Source organism: Notechis scutatus, chromosome 1 (assembly GCF_049901735.1).
Source record: "Notechis scutatus isolate UNSWTSFEM ecotype Mainland chromosome 1, rNotScu1.2, whole genome shotgun sequence".
Classification (NCBI taxonomy): domain Eukaryota; kingdom Metazoa; phylum Chordata; class Lepidosauria; order Squamata; family Elapidae; genus Notechis; species Notechis scutatus.
In genome coordinates, this window is record NC_142009.1 from 168,667,933 (window position 1) to 168,682,795 (window position 14,863).

General features: G+C 35.5%; 1 protein-coding gene across 3 annotated transcripts in view; it reads right to left on the reverse strand.

The window, feature by feature from the left end:
• Positions 1-309: 309 nt before the first annotated feature.
• The window catches only part of ZDBF2 (zinc finger DBF-type containing 2), a 62,551-nt gene continuing 47,997 nt past the window's right edge, over positions 310-14,863 (reverse strand). For all 3 annotated transcript variants that reach the window (XM_087949479.1, XM_026673194.2, XM_026673195.2), the window contains one exon: positions 310-6,979. In XM_087949479.1, the coding sequence (XP_087805605.1) occupies positions 4,303-6,979 (2,677 nt within the window). In that variant the 3' untranslated portion in view covers positions 310-4,302. The remainder of the gene's footprint in view (positions 6,980-14,863) is intronic.

Here is a 14,863-nt window from a genome sequence, read left to right on the forward strand (position 1 = left end):
CTTGGCAACAAGTTCATACTTAGTACCATCGCTGTGTTGCAAAGTCATGTGATCATCTTTTGCCATCTTCTGACAAGCAAAGTCAATGGGGAAGCCAGATTCACTTAACAACTGGATTACTAACTTAGCAACTGTAGTAATTCACTTAAGAACTGTGGCAAGAAATGTCGTAAAATGCGGCAAAACTCATTTAACAAATGTCTCACTTAACAACATAAATTTTGGGTTCAATTGTCATCGTAAGTCGAGGAGTACCTGTAAATTAGCTGCAGTATTAAATGTACCAACAATTTTATTAATGAATACAAATGAAATTAAACATGTTTTATTTAGTTAGTAAATAAAGAGAAACAATAAAAATCAAGAAAAATTAGAAGGGAAAATCGTTGCAAAAAGGGACCCCTCCAGATGTGGTATTCAGCAGGTTCTGACCAGTTCTGGAGAACCGGTAGTGGAAATTTTGAATAGTTCAGAGAACCGGCAAATATCACCTCTGACTGGAGATTTTACAATATCCTTCCCCTGCCACGCCCACCAAGCCACGCTCACAGAACCGGTAGTAAAAAAAATTGAATCGCACTACTGGACCCCTCATTTTTAATAATAGAACAAGAAGTTAAGACTGGTAAAACCAGCATTTGCACAGGTTTAATAAAGTTATATCCAGATTTCTATGTTTATAAATTGCACAAAGGGTGAAAAATATGAAAAATTGTTTTGACCTATATTGATGGTAACAATTTGTGAAAATGTTATTATTAAAAAGATGGCATTTCAACTTTGTTAAATCTATTATTTGCTGTATTATTTTGGAAATAACACAGAGAAGTTTTATTTTACTCCCACTTTCCTCTAGAAGACATGTGAAGTGAAACCTTCAAAGCTTTGATCCTACTTTTCCCAATCTGAATTTACATGCATTGTAAGATGACATTTATCTGCAAAAATGTAATTGGGGAAATGGTTCCCTTGGGTACTCTGTAGCGTCAAAAGTGAGTCCTTCCAGTGGGGGGACGAGTCTTAAAACCGATGGCAGTTTTTCAGTGAGCTTTTAAATAGTATCTTTTATGCTAGGATTCTAAAGATATATATCTGTTTAAAATCTCAGTTCTGACATTTAAATAGAAATGGATGAATCTATTATTTTCGTCTGTTCTGTTTCTATTTTCCAAATTATAAATTATCTTTCACCTTTCTACCACCGTTGGTTAAATATAACAAAAGAACACAAAATTGATTTTAAATTTTGTACATGCCTAGTGTTGATATTTTTTTAGTGTTACATGTTTACTTTTTCCTTAGCATAATTTAAAAGCTCTTGTCTTTTATATGCACTATATTGTATACATTTTAATTTTCAAATTGCATTGCAATACCCTGAAAAATAAATACCGTTAGTAGTATCAGTCTATAAAATTTGAATCAAATAAATTTCTCTTCCATGCCTAAATTCAACACATACTCATGCAGCATTGATGAAATATTCATTAAAACATTTCTATGGCTTCTCTCCTCTTCTTTGAAGCGAACCATTCATATAATATTCATTGTCAGAAAAGGAAACAGGACTTCTGTGCACACAATGACAACTGTATCTTTCTTACATCTTCAAGAGTCGTAAAATCCCCCAGGTATGCTTATCCTAGAATTGTTGCAACATAAGGAGATGTAATCTAAGTCTGCTTAGAAGTTTTTGAGGTGCAAATCCGGATGCTGAAAAGTAGTTGTCCAGTATATGAGGGGATAGGGCAGGCACAGTGTGGGGAATGAATAGCAAAAAAACAAAACAAACATTTTAAGACGGATATAGGAGCCAGCCTCCTAACATTTCAAAATCTGAAAGCCAATAAAAATATGAAACTGAGTTAGTCCTTAGTTAGAACACACGACAGGTATGCCCATGGCACAGGCACAGGAAATAATTTAAATGTTTACACAGTACGTTTTGGATCCCGATTTATTTATTAAAATGTTGAGCATTCCACAAATTGTAATTGTATAGGCAATGTTAAAAACCTATCCATAAAACCAATGAACTGATAAAATACAGTTTTAACCAAAATATATTGTCTCTCCAACATTTACTTTACCAAGCATACACTATAATCTTAAAACCAGAAGTGAGGCATACTCAAAAGTAATAGTTATAGAATTTTCAATTCTGCACAATTTTCTCCAAAAGTATATTCCAAGCTCTTTACAATACAAAAAAATAAGATGTGAGACTTCTTCCTATTTTAAAGAAAATATATAAATATATCAAGATAATTATCTAATTTTTTTAAATATAGCCATTTTTTAATATTCTGTTTTAAAAATGGCACTCTGATTGAGCAACCAATTTATAACTAAACACAAACAAATATAAAAAAAATGTTTTAACATTAGACAGCCTGTGCCTTGTGCATCCTGAGGTTGGGAAAAATGGGAGCATTAAGAAAGCAGGATATATAGAAATATGTACAATTTTAGAATTGGTGAAGACAAGACAATGTACTCTTGTCAGAATATTCACAAAAACTTACAGAACAGAATGTAAAAAACCAGCATGTTAGTTAACATGACATTGCTATCAATCAATGCATTAGTGAAATTTTGCTTATAAAAACAAAAGCTGTTGAAATTTTTTTTTGCAATACATCTTTTATCAGGTAATTTGGTTATAAAATTATCAGCTAAAGAATTTTTGTTTAAATATATTTGTATTAGCATAGTATATGATTGGGGCACCCATAATTACTAGGATACAATAGTTGGTGGTGATAGTATACTGGAAATAATATCCAGTATAACATCCCAAACACTTGGAATGTTTGAACAAAATAGTCATTTTCAGATAAATACCTATTGGAATTCTTAGAAAACAGAAATTAAACCAATCCAGAGGGAGAATTTTTATAATATTATTTTATACAGGTAGTCCTCAACTTATGGCCATAATAGAGTCCAGAATTTCAGTTGTTAAGGGAGAGATTTGTTAAGTGAATTTTGCTCCATTTTACAACCTTTCTTGCCTCATTGTTAAGTGAATCCCAGCGGTTGATAAGTTAGTAACCTGGCTGTTAAGTAAATCTAGCCTCCCCATTGACTTTGCTTATCAGGTCACAAAAGGTGATCACATGACCTCAGGACATAGCAATGGTGATAAATATGAACCAAGCAGCTGAATTTTGATCACATGACCATGGGGATGCTGCAAAGGTGGTAACTGTGAAAAATGGTCATAAGAAATTTTCAGTCCTATTGTAACTTTGAACGGTCACTAAACAAACTGTTCTAAGTCGAGAATTACCTGTATTTAAGAGTAATATATATCTTAGTATATATGCTGTAAGAAAAATGCTTTAACAAACATGTTAATGCAAGCCAAAATAAAATAAAATATTTACCTTTTTAAAAATTCAAGTTGGAAATCTATTTTAAGCATCAAGTAGCATTTTTCAGAAGCTTGCTTACATATTGAAATTACTTTAAAATGCTTTCACAACTATATTGTAAGATGAAACTAGATAGTAATGCATTCTAAGGGCAGCTTACGTGTAGAAATATTGCTTATACACAGCAGTCTTGATTAACCATTATGTATGATCTTAAAAATCAATTGTTCTTCCAGAAAGTTTAAAAAAATCAAAAGAAAAATTTTCAACAGCAGCTTCATTCTAGAAGGACATCCAATACTTTTGAGAAAATAACAAATATAGGCAGGATGATTTTGTATTTGTGATCTGAATTTAAAATACAATCACTATGCGATATCCAAATTTAGATTCCAGATAAGGTAAAGTTACTTCTTCAAACACAATGCATCCTAAAACTCCATGTGCAGTTTCCAAAAAATGGTTCTACACAAAGATTCTTCAGAGAAGTTAAGGGGAAATTGAAAATCTTAACAAACGGCAGGAGTGCCCATTTGGTTCCACACTGCTTTGGGATGAGTTTTGACATTGCTTAGTTTACCAACAAGATATCAAAGCCGAACTTCATGTACAAGATAAACTTTTTTCAATGATTGACACTGGTTTTACAAGGGAAAACAATGCTCTGCTTGAGAAAAATATATAGCAAGCTGCATAATTGGGCTTTTACTGCATAAAAAAAGTTTTAACTCAACATGTAATGTACAGAACCCTCACTCACAATATGAATTACTTCTTGAACTATTAGCTTACTGTTTGACTTTGAAATTGTTCCGTTTCTAATTCTGATGTATTATCTTGAAAAGCCAATACATCAGAACATTTTTCTCCCTTTCCAGCCCTCTTAAAGACAATCCCAAAGCAAGTGTATATGATCTGGGCAATATTATTTCACAGTGCAAAAAAGATTCTTGTCTATAGTCACTTCCCATGTTTTTACTTTGGAAGAAGTCCTTACAGAGATTCTCTGCCTTTTTTCTGGAACACTCATTACAGATGCAGTGTTCAAAAATGTCCTTTTTGACTTTCTTGACACTGTCAACTTTTTAATATCAGCTTTTTTTTTCTGAAGATATTTTTTTATGGTAGTGCTCTTTGAGTGGTGCCTGAGAATAGATGATTTAAGAGTACAAGATTTGTTTTTAACTTTTCCTTCTATTTGCTGAGTTGTACTTCTGGGTGGTTGTTTTGTACTGCCTTTCTTAACAAGGTCATGTTTGATAAAAATTAGCTCTGAAGTTTTTTTCGGAAACCCTGATTCCCTACTATTGATTTTTTTCCTCTGCCATATTTTCTTTGGATTGTCTCTTTCTAAACAATCAGCAGTATGGGGCTTCAAGGGACATTTGACTCCTTTCCTCCTAAATGGATTGAATTGAAAGTCACCTTCCTGCTGTGATTGATGTGACTTCAACCGTGAAATAAATAAGTGTTTACAGCATTTCTCTGAACAGTTATACACCAAGCATTCTGATCTTTCAGATGAAATAGAAGGGTTTTCTGACTTATGATGATTTGAATTCATATCATTCTCCTTAACAGGGTCAAGCAAAAGAGATACCGCATGGTTGTCTGGGGAATTGAAGGGCTTTGATATATACTGGATATCAGCTTGTTTCTTACTGTTTCCATCAAAATTGAGGTTCCTGAATAGCTGTCGAACATGTGCTGGCTTCTTTGTTTTCCCCCCAGCTATGCATTTAGGAGGTGTTTTTAAAATTCGATTAGTCAGAGGATCGTAATACTTAATAGAGGTTTGTTTGTACTTGTACCTTACGGAATCTTTACTATGTGTGAAATTGTGACTTCTAATTTTGGGAATCTCTTCAGCCTTGTTCCTAAATTGTTTCATCTCTGGACATGAAAGAACATAGACTAGTGTTTGTGGCTGTAAAGGGCTCATGATTTTAGTATAAGATTTAGGAAGCTTAAGAGCACATAACCTAGTTTTCATGGTAGGTGTTTTCTCATTCTCTGACCAAAGGAGATTGTCCATCTGATCTTGTAGCTGATAGTCCTTCCTAATTATTTTTTGCTTTACTACAGGATACTGTACTAAACTTGTTTGTGTGCCATGGCTCACCTTGACTACTTGGCATCTTGAGGCAAGGCGGAAAATTCTTTTGGGGGGATTCTTCAGGGGCTTTGGAACATGTATTACTGAAGTTACAGATAAGTTGCTGAAGTCAGGACCATCACTTAGGACATCAGTAAATTCTGGAAGCCCTTTAGCAGGCCCAGCCCCTGTTTTTCTAGGTACAACTACATTGATCACGTCATCAGTCTTTTGAGGTTTTTTTCTCGGTGTACGATGAGCCAAGGGCTCAGTATCAAAATGGCAGCGGAAGCGGCCTTCTCTAAAATCCTGCACAAGTGCTTCAATTTTCATATCATCTTCGTACATGATCTGAGACCAGGTTTTTCCTACAAAGGAAGGAGGCACATGAGGCAGAGCTGGAAGAACTGGTTCTTCGTTTTGAATTGAAATATTATTTTCTGCTTCTGCTATTTGTTGCACTGAAACATTTTTAAAAATGGAGCTGAGTTGGGTGCCATAGTTTTCATCTTGTAGATTTATTTTAACTTCTTTGAGAAGTTCTAGATTTTTAGCAGCTAACTTGGACAGGTTTGCTTGTGAATCAATAGCTGCATCACAATCAAAACTCATATCTGAACCATCCAGACTACTGTGATCCAAAAGTGACAGAATATTTACACAGGAATTTGTATCTTCTTCTCTGCAAGGCAACTCTTTGGGAGGAGATTCATAACAGTATTTCAAAATGACCTGTTCAATTATTTCATTTATAGAACTTTCAGCACTTCTGCACAACTGTTCTTTTTGTCTTGGTAATTGGGGAGCTGCTTGAAAATTCAGGGAATTGCTGGTGCCCACAGGTTTTCTAGAATTCCTGAGACAAAGGTTAATCTGAGTTTCATCCTGAGGTTCTAAGTCATCTTGTTTTAAAAAGAGTTGACCTGAGATTAAAGAGTTGCCTGTATTATAGACAGGACTCTTGTGAAAATGTGAAACAGTTTTTGACAGGACTGGCTGTAAAGCAAGATTTTTGTTTGAATTCAAAAATCCATCTTGGTTGCATATATCTCGCATAGCCTGTTCACATATGCCATCTGCTTTTCCTGGATAGCTAATATTTTTTGCACGTCTATGAGGTGGGGATGGTACCTGGCTAGCAGGTAATGGATGGGGTAAAACATCCCTAGCTGTAAATGAGACTTTCTGATTACTATTTTTGGTCAAAAGGTTTGTTGGACCAAGATTATTTATATTACTGGAAATACACAGATTTCGTTGTGAAGCTCCTGGTTTGGGTTGTTGCCCCCTTCCCAGAGTCTGGATAGGAAGCAGTTCTACAGAAGCCTTCTTCCGCTTTTCATGGTTCTGGGAAATAAGGCAGCCTGATTCAGCAGTGAATCCACTGCCAATGTCTGGCTTCTCCACCCTGCTCATCTGTCTCTCCTTCTCTTTGACTCCCATTGAAACAGCAGCCCCGTCTTTTGCAAGAAGCTGGGAGTTGAATGGCATGTCATCATAAGTTGGTCTAGGGAAAAAATACACATCAATATTATAAATCATTGAACATGAAAGCAGAATGCGCAACTAAGGGATGAAAAGCCAGGAGATTTAATAAAACGGTTATGGTCTTATTACAGTAGTATGACTAGCAATACAGCTGCAAACCAAACTAGCTTATAAAGCACTCATGAACTTACAAGTTTGAGCTCTGGATTTCATGGATTCATATGTTGTTTAAATCCCACTGCTATATAATGATGGGAACTTTCAACATTCTGCATCATTGGGCAGATGGCACCATGATCTCCATAATCATTTTTTGTGTCAGATTTTTCAGTCACAATAATTAATATGTTCTGAGATACAAGAATCATGGTTCATGTCTGGGTTCACATAAGACACCAAACCATAAACTAAACCAGATTAGTTGAAATGGCATAACACAAATTAATTAATGATATTTTCAAGCCATAGTTTGAAAAGCTAGCCTTAGCTATGTTAATTGCAGGAAACTTTAATGTAATCGTGTATATTTTTTTAAATAAAGTTTTATTGAGTTTTAACAAAACAAATAAAACATCTTGTTTGAATACAGCATGGTTCTGGGTTATCACATTTCCATACAGACACAATTTCATATGCATATTCATCTTATGTATTCAACTTCATATCTTATTACTCTTTTTCCAACTTCTCACTATTTCTCCCTTTACTTCTCTTAATTTTCTTTTATGGTTATCTTATTTTCTTCTTATTCAATTGTATTTTTTTAACCTAAATTTCTATATCTTTTTATTCATTGTACTTATACTTTTGTCTGTCTTGTTTACAATTTCATATGTTCTCTTCCAACATTCTTAAGAAGCAAAATTCCCCCTATGATTGCCAATCGAAGTGCAACACCTTTAAATTCTTATTGTTATTATCATATGAAATCTCATTAAACATTGAATTTGTGCATTCTAAAATTATAACATTCAAATTTCTAATATCTATTTTATATCATGTAAATCTCATCATTCAGATTCTGCTTGGTACTTCCCCTTGAAAATGTAAAAGAAAAATTCTAAAAACATAGCAAAAACTATATATATATATATATATATAAACATTAGTAAACCAAATAGTTCTAGTACTGGTATGAACCTTGTAAATCTTTCACGTTTCTTTTCAATATCTATCAATCTTTGAGAACAATTGAAATGTTTTCCTCCCTTCTTCATTATTACTTAACTGTTAATAAGCATACCATTGGATAGTCATACAGTTTTATCTTATAAATTATTTACTATTAATAAGCAAAATAATTATTCAAATTCATTCTAATAACTGGTATAAATTTCCTTATAAATCTTTCACCTTTATTTTCAATATTTTAACAATCTTTAGAAACAATTGCAATGTTTCCCTCTCTTCGTTATTGCATTAATTATAAATAAACATACCATTACATAACAATAAAGTTTTATCTCATAGATTATTTACTTATTTCATTTCTAATTCATTACAGTATTCTACTGTCACAACACTATCTTTTGTACCTTTGCAGAATCCTCACTTTTAACTTAATTTAATCATTGTCTCTGTGTTTTCTAGCTGAGCAAATACCTTTAATCCTAGTACGTTTCCCCTTTTTCTTTATTTCCTGTTTTTGTCCCTCATAAGTTCTTTCCCTATCTCCCCCCCTTTTTTTCTCATCCCTTTTTTTATACCCTTCTCTCTCTAATTTTCCCTTCTGTAGTTTTCTTTTCTGCTTCTCCTTGCTGTTATACTTCTTTTTCAGACTATTTTTCTTTTTGGCTGTTCCCTTTGATCTCAAACTTTTAACTCCTTTCCCCCTTTTCCCCCTTATTACCACACTTTGCATTATTTGATCATTGAAAATGGCTTCTTCTTTGTCCCGCCCTTCTTCTTGCTCTTGAAGCTTTTCCTTTTGCTTTTCATAGTTCAGGATCTCCATTTCAAAAAAATTCAAATACGAAGCCAAAGGATCTTCCTCCCCTTTCTGCATCTTCTTTCTGTTTTTTAAGATTCATCTTCAATTCCTCCAGGAGTGATGGCATTTTAAACACTTTTGAACAACCACCCGATTGACTTTAAGTAAAAACAGAAAAAGAAAGAAAAAGCCAATGCCAAAACTTTTTTTTTAAATCACCAAATGATCCCAGACTGTTCCTTCTTGTTTCTTTCCTTTACTTTTCCTTTCTGTGGGTTACTGTATCTTTTAATAAGATTTCAGTTACAATGTATCCTTGGGAGTCTTTTCAAAGTTTCACTGTTAATCCTCTTTATTTTTCCAGGTGGCACTCCATTTTTCCATTATTCCAAGTCCCACCCTTTTGCCTCCACTCTTCTCCTTTTTAGGGCTTTAAAATGACCAAGAAAAAATCTTTATAGTAATCATGTAATTTTAAACTTAAACTTTAATGTAATCATATTCATGCAGCTGAATATACTGTTGTTCAAAAGTAGCAAAGGTCCATGTCTAAATTATAAAATGAGAAATCTTACATTTGGAACTTGTAGGATACAGTACCATTGATTTTTAAAGAAAACCAGAATAAGCAAAATGCATGAAGAAAATAATTTATACTCAATATTACTGTATACACAAAAACAAAAACATGGACTTCCACTGCAGAAAAAACAATTACTACCAACTGCCTTCCACTGAGGGCCTGTATACTGCACGAGTAAAAAAAAAAAGGGTTGTGAAAATATTTACAGACCCCTCACATCCTGGACATAAATTGTTTCAACTCCTACCCTCACAACGACACTATAGAGTACTGCACACCAGAACAACTACACACAAGGACAGTTTTTTCCTGAACGCCATCGCTCTGTTAAACAAATAATTCCCTCAACATTGTCAAACTATTTACTAAGTCTGCATTACTATTACTATTAATCTTCTCATCATTCCTATCACCCATCTCCTCCCACTTATGACTGTATGACTTAACTTTGTTGTTTGTATCCTTATGGTTTATAATTGATAGTTTCCTAGTATGATTTGATTACTTACTTGTACCCTATGACTATCATTAAGTGTTGTACCTTATGATTCTTGACGAATGTATCTTTTCTTTTTATGTACACTGTATATGCACCAAATTCCTTGTGTGTCCAATCACACTTGGCCAATAAAGAATTCTTTCTTTCTTTCTTTCTTTCTTTCTTTCTTTCTTTCTTTCTTTCTTTCTTTCTTTCTTTCTTTCTCTTTCTTTCTTTCTATCTACTCAGATGAATCTATCTATCTGCTCAGATGAATCTATAAATATCTAAGTAATAACAATATTATAGTTTATTTTAATTAATATGAGTTAAACAGGATTATTTTGGATTGTGGGATTATTTTAATGCCACTAATCTCTTTTTTATCCCTCTCATAAACAGTAATTTAAAAAATTGATCAGCAAAAAGTTATATGTAGCCCTCAACTTAACAAGAGGAATTGGAATTTCTCTCATTAAGTAATAGTCAAAGAACGCAAGCACATTGCTTAGCAACAGCAATCCCTACAATCCCAGTTACTGTCATTAACTAAATACCACAGTTATTAGATGAGGCATCTTCCTGCTGACTTCCCACAATCAAAGTCAGTGGGGCAGCCACCAGGAAGTTTCAATTTCCAGGCCTCCAGGAAGGGAACTGGATACTGCTGGGGGTTGGGTTGAGAGGAAGGAGGTTGTGCAGATGAAAGAGGAAATTTGAGGAGGATGCAAGACAGGTACAGCATGGAGAGGGTGCATGAATGCAAGGGAAGTTCAGGAGGGTGTACAAGGGATACCATATGGGTTGGGGAGTGTGTGCAAGAGACACAGTACAGGCAAGGGAAGGGTGTAAGGGAATGTGCACAAGTTGGTCAGGGTGTGTGAGGGTGCAGGAGGGTTTGTGGAGGATGCTTGAGTGGGTGGAACAGCATGAGCACAGAGGGATTAGGGGGAGGGTGTGACTTGTGACCTCCTCATTGACATTTCATTCTGTGCTAGTCATAACCATCATTCGTTCAGTGCTACTGTGACTTGGAATAGTCACTGACCAAATGCTAATAGGTCAAGAACTACTTATTGTGTTTCCCCGAAAATACGACCTACTCCCAAAATAAGCCCGTCTGTTTTTACATGTGCACCTAAATATAAGCCCTACACCAAAAATATAAGCCCTACACCTAGTGAAGGAGTTGGGCATGGCCAATATAGGAGGCACAAACATGTGAGCCGACGGTGTCTGGCAGCAGCCACAACCCGTGCAGCACAGGTGAGTTGAGTTTCTGTGCAAGCAGCAGGCAGAAGCAGAGGCAGTGGGAGGCAGGTGATCCAGATGTGCCATGCGGGCACAGGAAAGCCAAGTGTCAGTGGGCCAGAGCGGCCCCCAGCCTCAGGAGGCTCATCTTCTCATGGCGATACTGGTAACAGAAGAGGCAGAGGCAGGCAATCCAGATGTGGCATCCGGGCAGCGGGAAAGCTGAGCGACCGTGGACTGGAGTGGCAAGCGGCCATGGGAGGCTCATCTTCACGTGTCTCAGGTTGCCTTCCATTCCATGCGTCAGAATCGCCTGCTTTCCACTGCATGGCTTCCGCTTTGCACAGCCCTAGAGTGTGCCAACCAAGGGAACCGGCGAACTGCAACTGCTGCCTGACACCCTTGGTCCCCATGCACTTGCTGGCTCTTGTGTGTGCTCTGGGGACAGGGCGCCCAGCCAGGCTGATCCCCTTGAAATCATGTTTCCCCGGAAAATGGGCTTATTTTGGGGCCCAGAAGAAAATAAGTCTGCATCTTATTTTCGGGGAAACATGTTATAGATAAATCTATTATAGCTGTATAAAAAACAAAAGAAAATAATCCTTTCTCACTTATATTTGTATACAAAAATATTTTTTCAACTCATGACCTGCCCTTTCTGTTAACTAAATCTTGTCATTTCCATCAATAGTCATTCCACTATGGGATACCATGGGATTTTAATTTTTAAAATCCTTAGTAAGTCAATTCTGTTGTTGCACTTCTACTGTTCAATGGTATATAATCCTTGTCCTTGTCAGCCCCGGATCCATCTTGATGCAGATGCAGATTTAGGGCTGCCACGGGGGGATAGGCAGCTGTGGGAATGAGAGAGTAATGAGGAGACCTCTGGTCCGATGTCACTGCATGATCGGTGCAGGGGAGCGGGGCTCTGCATCCCATCAAATCCTCTTCATGAGAGGGCCCCCCCAAGGGGCTAAAGTCACCCTGTAAGGGTAACATATAAGGAGGGGCACCCTACTGGTTGTGGAGAGTGGCAGCTCTCCTGCTGGACCTAGGGTTGTTTTTCTCTTTGCCAAAGCAAAGACGAGGCAGCCAAAATGGCCACCGTAAAGCTGGGGCAGATGAAGAAACCAAGACTGTGCTGGAACGGTGATTGGAGCTGGGTAAGGTGATTTTCAACTTTTGCTAAGGATTTCCCTAAGATAAAATTAATCCAGGAAAAGAGACTCTTTGGAGTACCTTTAAGTGGTGATCAAAGAGTGACAGAAATAAATTGCACCCTAAAAGTTATAGAGTATAGAAAACTGGATGTATAAACTCTACTGACAGGACTCTGAAAAGATGTTTTTTTTTTAAAACAAATTTTATTAATTTTAAAGACAAACAAACCATCATTAACCATTAAATACATAAACCTCTTTCCATTATAAATTTTACAAGTCAAATAAAACATTATTTAATACAACATAATTCTATTTTAGACCATTTCCATATGAACATACAAATATCTCTTATCAAATTTCTCCTTATTTCTCTTTACTCTTATTCAATTTCATTATTATTATTATTATTATTTTTCTCTATATTTATCCAATTTATAATTATCATCTATTTCTCTCTGACTTGATTACCATTATTCTCATCCTACATTCCTGCAAGGTTTTATTAATTCTCCCACATACATAAACACACAAAACACAAAAATATAAGACATCTTTTCGGAAAGTAACTTGGCCCCAGATACCTCTCTCTATATGGACTTCAATTAAGTTCATGCTCATCTTACATGCCATTACCTATTTTATTTACCATTCTATATCTTCTATATTAGCTTCTCCACACATTTCACTCTTCTTGATTCTATCTTATTTAATTCATTTTAATTTAAGTCATTATATTTGTATCTTTTGTCCATTCTTTATTATCCATTTGTCTCATTCCCTATAGTAAAAGGAAAAAGAATTTCCCCTGAAATCACTAATCAGAGTGTGATGCCTTTCTATCATCCCCCTAAATTAACATTTAAAATAACACCTAATACCCAATCTGATTCTGCTTGGTACATTCTATCTACTAACTTTTAAAAAGAAAAATAATAAATCCAAAATGATTAAATACATAGTTAAATAATAAATCTAAATATTGAATCTTATAACATTCCAATTATCTTTTCCAAAAACAAATGCTACAATAATAAGTTTATAATAGCATCAACACCATAGTCAATTAGACTCTTTAATTAAACTCAGTATTCTAAACATTCCCTTTAATATTTTATTAGGTTTTAAAATCAATCATTACTAAACATTTCAATATTTTAATCTCTTATTAATTCTTATAACATTCTAATTTTCTATTTCTAATACAAATGCTACAGTACCATCTTATGTACCTTGCAGAATCTTTTTAAAGAAATTATACATTACCCTTTGTCCCTAAAAAAATTCCTCTTTTCCCATCTTGTTTCACAGCTTTGTGGCTTTTTCCGCCTTTTCCTTCCTTTCTTCTCCCACCAGGCCTTCTTACCCCCGCTCCTAGCCTCTGCCTTGTTAGCTTCCCTTCTCTGTTGTATTCCTTTTTATTTTGTTTTCTAACATTATATTGATTTTGCATCTTATTTTTCGCTTTCTTGGGTGTTTTTTAAGTCTTAAGTCCTTCATTTTCCTTCCTCTCTTTCTCCTTTCTTTCTTAATTAAATTTTGAGATTAATTAAAGATGGCATCTTCTTCTTCTTCTTCTTCTTCTGCTGCTGCCTCCATCTGTTGTTGTGTTTGTTGATAGATAGCAAGCACCATTTCTAAAAAGAAAAGCTTCTTTCACAGCGTCCTTGCCTTCTTTTTTTTTTTCCATATTCTTTTCTCAGTTCATCAACAGATAAAGCCATTATAAATCTTTTCTTTTCTTTTTTTCCTCTTTCTTCTTAAAACAACCAAGATGTTTCAAGAGTTAGAACAGTCCCAAAGTCATCAATCAGTCCAAGCCAAAACAAAGTTCTCACTTTCTCTTCCTGGGGTAATATCAATTAAAAAGAAAAGAAAAACCCAATCTGTATTTTCTCAATATCCATTTGTTGATTCCATAGGGAAGGAGTGTAAACTTTCCTTTTCAGCACCTCAAAATTGCCGCTTATAATTCTCTTCTGGAAAGTATCATTCAAAAAGCCATAGTTTTCAGGATGTTAAATGTGTCTTAAAGTCCTGGGTCAGCCAAGAAAAACTTTCACTTCAAAAACTTTCTCCTCTTCCTCCTGCACATTCTTACCCAGCTGCCGGCTTCTTTGTGGCGGCCATTACAGACCGCCGCTGCACTGTCTTGAGAAAGGGGTTTTGCCGGCCGGGAGGGGTCTGCAACACCCCCAAACCCCTCTCCGGATCCCCCTATCTTCAGCCGCCCCTGCAGTCGGTCTTAGCCTCCAAACCCGTCCGGATCGGAGGCACCAAAGCGGCTAGCGCCACAGGGATCGCACAGTATACACAATCCCTGCCGCTAGCGAAGCCGACAAACCAGAAGACCTGAAAAGATGTTTTAAAGTGCTGGACATCTGACTATTTATTGGATATTTTGTTGGACTTCTTGAAAGAAATAATTGGCAGAATAGTTTTAAACTGGATTTTTAATGCTGATCTTTGAAAGTGGATTTTTAACGTTAACTTCTAAG